The sequence below is a fragment of the Sinocyclocheilus anshuiensis genome, unplaced genomic scaffold, assembly GCF_001515605.1.
Source record: "Sinocyclocheilus anshuiensis isolate Anshui unplaced genomic scaffold, SAMN03320099.WGS_v1.1 scaffold71, whole genome shotgun sequence".
In the NCBI taxonomy this organism is placed as follows: Eukaryota; Metazoa; Chordata; class Actinopteri; order Cypriniformes; family Cyprinidae; genus Sinocyclocheilus; species Sinocyclocheilus anshuiensis.
The window spans coordinates 541,454-549,133 of NW_015548203.1; the positions used below are offsets into that span (position 1 = coordinate 541,454).

Below are 7,680 nucleotides of genomic sequence, written 5' to 3' on the forward strand. Positions count from 1 at the left end.
TGTGTGTGTGTGTGTGTGTGTGTGTGTGTGTGTGTGTGTATGTGTGTGTGTGTGTGTATGTGTGTGTGTGTTTATTGCAGTTGATAAGGTGCTTTGGATGTTTTTTTTTTATTATTATTATGCTGCTGTTAAGCTGTTCTGGGAGTTTTTAGTGTGTTGCTATGTGGTATCTAAGGTGTTCTGGATGGTTGCTAGGGTATGGTATGTTCATGATTCACACTCATAAAAGCATCTGACCCATCATGTGAAAAAGAGTAGAAATCAGAAATCCTTCATTGAATTGCACCATATCCACACCTGAATTCAATCTGTTCTCAGCCGGCATTATCTCTTATGCCACAGTCAAATCCCCTAGCCAATCACGGCCGACCTTTACACACCAAAAAAAAAAAAAAAAAAAAAAAAAAAAAAAAAAAAAACCTCCATCAAAAATAAAAACTAATTAAAATAAAGAAATAAAGAAATAGAATAATAAATCAAAGAAATCTCATAAAGCCATCACCTTTACACACCCAAAAAAAAAAAAAAAAGCATGTGGTTCCCGCTGCCTCCAGCACGAGATAAATTATGTGAACTGAACCAAGACCAGAACCACATTACATCACTAATACATAATTCTGACAGATCATCAGTCTGAGGAGAAAAAAAATAAAAATAAAATAAGAGGCCCAATCCAATCACGCAGCCTGACAGCTTCAACGAAGTGATAAGTTGAGTGGTTTCTGTCACAGACATTAGCGCTTAGCGAGGCTGCTGTGAGGTCTCTTGGGTCTTGCATTGTTCAAGGACGACGCTTTTCCCACAAGACACTTATATAAGCCAACAGCAGATGGTGAGTGTGGACTCTAGAGAGGGACGCTGATGCTCTGGGACAACAAGTTTTGTCCTCTTGTAAAGGGACAGATTAACGTTACTCCCCAACTGGAAATATTTTGAACAGCCCATCACATCTGTTATTGATAAATGCTAAAACAAGCAAAGAACAATTGACAAATGTCCCATATGAAAATTAACCATGGTTTTACTGCAAATAAAACCAAAAAACTAAAGTTACTGTAATTAAAACAAGGTAACCACAAATTAACCATGGTTTTGCTACACTAACCATAGATTAACCATGGTATTTGTAGTAAAAATGTGCTTATACTAATAGTAATCAATACGCCAAAAAAGCATGGTTACTAAACTTTTACTACAATAAAACAACTGTTAATTTTTGTAAGAGGTACTGTGGTTGTACCGTGGTAAAGTGTAGGACTGAAACTCATTTGAGAACCAATTAATCTGTAAATCTTTAGATTACACAGATTTTATTTCCTATATTTTATTGGAAAAAAAATGCAATTCCATATCTTCCCTAATATGCTCTTTGAAAGCAATAAAAAAACAAATGTAAATGTTTAAATGTACTATATATTCTGTGCAAAAAAATATAACGGTTAGAGTCAGCGCTGCAGTGCACATTTTAGGACATAAGAGCTGCTCGCCCACAGGGACCCAGGTTTAAGTTTGACCTGGGTCATGTCCCAATCCCATTTACCCTCTCTCACCCTATTTTCCTATTTTGTCTACACTCCACTTTCCTTAAAAAGAAAGGCAAATAGGCTGAAAGGCCAAAAATAAATATTATATATAGTTATTAATCTCAATATAAGCAAGAAAATTAATTCATTCATTCATTCATTAAATAGCGTTGAATTGGAATGACAAGAATAGGATCTATCTATCTATCCATCCGTCTGCCTACATATCTTCAATCTATCCATCAATCCGTCCATCATCTAATCTATAAACATTTTCAGCTGTTTTTAATTAAAAAAAATAAAAATAACTTAAGGCCAGCATTCAATTTATTTAATTAAAAACGACAGTCACCATATATTCATTCTTTTGAATTTCAATTTATTCTAATTATACTTCTCAAATTGGTGTCAAATTCAAATTGCAACTGTTTGCCAACTCAATTCAAATGACATTTCCTCTTCACTTCTGCACATTTTTAACTCAAAGCAGTCAAGGTAACTCCTGCCAAGATCACCTCATTTACGAGCAGCTTCTGTAATGTCTTACACTGGGCTACTGTATCCTGCTTTCTCCCAGGTTGTATTAAATAATAACTTAGAGGGTGCATTAAACATTTAACACAGTATCCAAATGGAACGAAGCAGACATCTTAATTCAGCAGCTCCTGCTCCAAACGCTGCCCTGTCAAGGTCAAAGGAGAGGAAGCGTAAAGTTGGATATTAAGTCCTGGTAATGTGAATTCCACTCGGCTGCCGCCACAGACCGACCAATCGAATCTTGCACTCGCTGAGAGTCTCTAAAGAGTCTTTGCTTGCTCCTTTGATCTGCATACATGCATTTCTTTCTGCACAGTAAGGCTAAAGCAGAGTGTTTATCCGGCTCTCTCCAGAGGGAACACGCCCAGTCAACCCAACCCAGAATAAAACATTAATGCATCAGGTGATCTCTGTGCTGCATCTTCAGGAACAGCCACAAATATATTAATTTATTGAATTCAGACATTCATTAACATGCACACGGCTTAAGCATGCAACCTGATGGAGTTATTTGCCTTTTCATTGCCCGGGATTTCCAAACCACAGAAGTGCATGATTATATTTGGAAAATATGATTATAGGGTTTATAATGCCATACTTCTTGTCACTCTGTTTTTCATGCATATTAACATAAATGCAAACAGAAAGTACTGAATTTGAAAACTGAACATTACTTTTGCTGTTCCAACATGACTGCTTCCAGATTGGATTTTCTTTGGAGACTATACAATGGTCACATAGCCGGGTCTATGTAAAAGTAATTAGTTTGAGGGTGAAATGTCACTGATTAGGTTTTAAAGTTGCAGGATGGCGTCACAGACTTATTCTCCAGACAAAAACTTGCTTTACATCATGCTTCAAATCTTTCCTTCCGCTGTAGCTCTCAAGTCTCATTTGCATTTCCGCATATTCAAACAAACACAGTGATTTGACAAAAAAAAAGTTTTAGAACAACATGAGGGTGAAAAGTTTTTTGTTTTGTTTTGTTAATTTAAAAAAGGAAATGCAATTGAAATAGAAAAAAAATAACTTTTCCGGAAAAAAGAATTTTCTCAAGCAAAACTGTCTTATTATGGGCATACTAGAAACTTCCAGGCAGACAAAGCCTGTCTATCTTTTTAGAGACAAAGTGAGTGGCACTTGCCTAAACATAAACTCTTCACCTCATTCGCTTGGAGAAAAATTGTAAAACTGAATCACAATACCACACCATTCTTAAACAAATCATGCAATTGAAACCATCACACATGACAAATGTGTGACACAGGTTAAATAATTTGTTAAAATCAGCTCTAACTATGAGCAATAGCAACAGTGATTATTACTACTAATAAGCACATTATAGATGGCTTCGAGATGTAATAGTCTGCATCACTGCATATATACAGATAGACTGAAACCATGATACTGCTACACTCTTAAAAATAAAGGTGCTTCAAAAGGTTCTTCAAGCGATGCCATAGAAGAACCATTTTGGGTTCCACAAAGAACCATTCAGTCAAAGGTTATTTAAAGAACCATCTCTTTCTTACCTTTTTGTAATCTGAAGAACCTTCTTTCGCCACAAAGAACCTTTTGTGAAACAGAAAGGTTCCTCAGATATTAAAGGTTCTTTATGGAACCATTTAGACAAAAAGGTTCTTCTATGGCATCGTGAAGAACCTTTATTTTTAAGAGTGTAGATCAAACATCTGGCATAATAGATTTTTTTTGTATTATATGATGCATAGATAGAATATAGGTCGCACATTAGAAGTCTTCACCTGGAATTTGGCAATTAAATTCAAACTTTTAAATACAAAATTTACATTAAATTGAAGTTACACTGACTGATGGCTTCAATAGAAGTGTATTTTATGAATTTATAACCTAATGAATGGAGTATGGAGTACTACTAATGAAATAGTAGTACTGTATGATACTATGACATTAGGAACATAGCCTACATGTGCTATAATCTGCATCACAATACTGTGCAACATCTGAATTATTCTCATTGCATCTGTGTGGGTGTTTTCTACCCAACAACAACAACATGGAAAAAAAGAAACCATATTGAGATATTTGGTTACACTTTATTTCGATAGTCCACTTTAGACATTCTATTAACTAGAAGTAACTTTGTAACTACATGTCAACTACATGTCAACTAATTCTCATTAATTTGCAAGGTTCTTCTATGGCATCGTGAAGAACCTTTATTTTTAAGAGTGTAGATCAAACATCTGAACCTCTAACATTAATGAGAACCATCTGTTTGGGAGCTGCTCTTCATGAAGTGGGTAAATCTAATAATATAATACAGATTATACATTTAGGTGGAAGCGATCATATTATACACAGTTCAATATGCACACAATTTTATATAAAATATGTAGACTTCTAGATAGCAATAACTCTGCTCAGATATGGTTATCACTGTCTTACCAAAGAAGTGTTCATATAATTGGATGAAAAACTACTGAAAACCTGATAGCAGGTAATATATATGTGTGCGCAATGATCATGTAAACAGGATGATGTATTGCTTGAGAGTGGTAGTATGCAGCTCCTGACATTTGCACGATAAGCTCAGATATTATGATTAATATGGTGCTATTTCCTACATTTGCATAATGCATGGGAAGATTGTCATTAACACTAATGTGAATCTGATATCTAAACCTGTTCACTATTGTTACAGACCATCATCATTCGTCCACTGCCCAAAACCAACAGAAATGTAGTTGCACCAAATTTACAACAATGCAGTGCAAAGTATCTAACGTTTACTGGCTGCAACTAAAAATAGTGTGTGAAACCATATGCAGTATGCAACAATATACATTACAAATATGAGTTTGGGCCACAACCCCCAAGTCACTATGATACAAAGTGCAACTGTGACTAATAATCCGTTGTGTGACTAACAACGGATTTTTACAATACATTTTGAAAAACTCTTTAATAAAGAATAAAAAGTCATGAATCAATCTGAAGGTGTGTCTCATAACATTACAAACTTTGATTTAAAGCCAGGATAGAAATTAAGAAAATAAAGTACTGCAAATTACATAATTTTGATAGTTCAGTCATTTTAATATTAGTCACTGGCTATATACATATACATATACATATATACAGTATATACACATACACACATATATATATATATATATATATATATAGCATAATAGATTTTTTTTGTATTATATGATGCATAGATAGAATATAGGTCGCACATTAGAAGTCTTCACCTGGAATTTGGCAATTAAATTCAAACTTTTAAATACAAAATTTACATTAAATTGAAGTTACACTGACTGATGGCTTCAATAGAAGTGTATTTTATGAATTTATAACCTAATGAATGGAGTATGGAGTACTACTAATGAAATAGTAGTACTGTATGATACTATGACATTAGGAACATAGCCTACATGTGCTATAATCTGCATCACAATACTGTGCAACATCTGAATTATTCTCATTGCATCTGTGTGGGTGTTTTCTACCCAACAACAACAACATGGAAAAAAAGAAACCATATTGAGATATTTGGTTACACTTTATTTCGATAGTCCACTTTAGACATTCTATTAACTAGAAGTAACTTTGTAACTACATGTCAACTACATGTCAACTAATTCTCATTAATTTGCAACTACATGTCTACTAACTCTCAGAGTAGACTGTTAGGGTAGGTTTAGGGTTAGTAGAATAAGTTGACAAAGAAAGTGTTAGAAGATATTAAGCAGACAGTCTACTAATACTCTACTAACTGCTAGTTGACACGTAGTTGCAAAGTTACTTACTGTTAATAGAATGTCTAAAGTGGACTATCGAAATAAAGTGTTACCAGATATTTTGCAAAACAGCCAAACGTTTCAGCAAAAAGTTGACTATGCTTCATCTATCCTCCTCATCCTCTGCTCTGGAGCGCAGTGACACAGCGTTCCACTCTTCATCTATCACTCTGAGGAATTAAACTGTATCAGTGAACAAGAGAAAACTGGACTCTGTCATTTCTGCTTTCCTAAAGCCTGACAGCAAACCAATGGCCAGAGACGTGGCTGAAGACTATTGTGCAGAAACAGCGCATCACGCATTCACAGCTCAGTTTACGAGCAAATTACTCACTACAGAGAACTATAAAAGAGGTTTCAGGGTATAAATGAGGGAATCAAAGGCACATATACTGGTTTTGTAGCTGGAGGTGATTTAAGTTTCTCTAACCTTGCATTTTTTTAACATATAGGCAGGTGTCTTACTTAAATTTAAGGAAATAACTCACCTGTTACTAGAGCATTTTTTTTTCTAAATAAAAAAAATCATAGAAATAATAATATTAATAATATAAAATAATTAAATAATATAAATTAGTGTTTATTTTTTTATTTACTATTTAGAACTGTTTTTTATTATTAAATTAATTAATAATTATTATTAATATTATTATCTTAATTAACTGCAATACTAAACCTTAATGCTGGTAAGCAAATCAGTGTTCAATTTGATCAATCTTAAAAAAACAATAGCTTACACAATAGCTATAACTTTACGACAAAACCCTGTTCATATTCAAACTCATTCTTCACTGCAAAAGTTTCATTTGAACTTCTATATAAGAACACTGTCATCATCATAAATGAGCAATGAAGCTGTAAGTGGTTTGGATCACATGAGAATTTTCTGGAAAGTTCTTAATGGACCTCATCTACTCCTTCCTTAGCTTTTTAAATGCTACCATGGAACCAGTTTCACTGCAGTCTCTCTGCATATAGAAAACCAATCTGTCGCATATTCAAAACATCACGAGCTGCAGATAAAAAGGGAATGGACTTACCCAAGTGTTGTCATGGTGACTATGGTGTACCAGAAGGAGGCTGGGATGCTGGTGAAGTTGGTTCCCTTGGTGCCTTTCTCGGCATAGAACATGACGGTGGCAAATATTATGATGGCCATGGTGAGGGAAAACAGGAGGAAGCCCAACTCAGAAGCGCAGCTCTTCAGAGTATAACCCAGGATCCGCAGGCCCTGAGAATGGCGCGAGAACTTGAAGATCCGGAAGACGCGGAACACCCTCAACGTGACGAACGCACCGCTGACGTCCTCGTTCTCAGGCATGACCAGGCCGATGTAGTAGGGCATGATGGCAACAACGTCGATGACGCTCATGACCGAGCGCATGAACTTGCAGCGGCTGGGCGCGGCGAAAAGCCTCATGAGGTACTCGAACGTGAAGATGAGGACGCAGGCCGTGTCCATGCAAAAAAACGCCAGCGTGTACTTCTCGCCGCATGGCAAGTCTTTCTTGCTGCCTTTGGGGGGTCGGCAGGGGACGGTTTCCACCACGTTCGCTATTACCGAGACGGCGATGAAGAAACCCGTGACGTAGTAGAAAACGAGAGCCATGGTGCTTGTGTGGGGGTTTTCAAAGGCGCGCCACAAACGTTCCCGAGATGTGCTGTGCGGCGGAAGTGGAGTATCCGTCGCATTCTCGGCCTCTGTGTCCTCAGCCAAACGTTCCTGGTTCTCTTTCTTGCGGTCCCTGTATTCTTCCATGCAGCAGTCTCCGATAATGTCCGGCACGATGCCGTAAAATGCCAGCTCCTCGTCAAAGGCCTGAATGCATTCCTGC

The 7,680-nt window shown here is 36.3% G+C and overlaps 1 protein-coding gene across 1 annotated transcript in view; it reads right to left on the reverse strand.

Moving 5' to 3' along the window:
• kcnd1 (potassium voltage-gated channel, Shal-related subfamily, member 1) overlaps nucleotides 1–7,680 on the reverse strand; it is a 74,338-nt gene that overhangs the window by 65,886 nt on the left and 772 nt on the right. Inside the window, exon 2 of the mRNA XM_016440127.1 lies at nucleotides 6,886–7,680. Within this exon, the coding sequence (XP_016295613.1) occupies nucleotides 6,886–7,680 (795 nt within the window). The remainder of the gene's footprint in view (nucleotides 1–6,885) is intronic.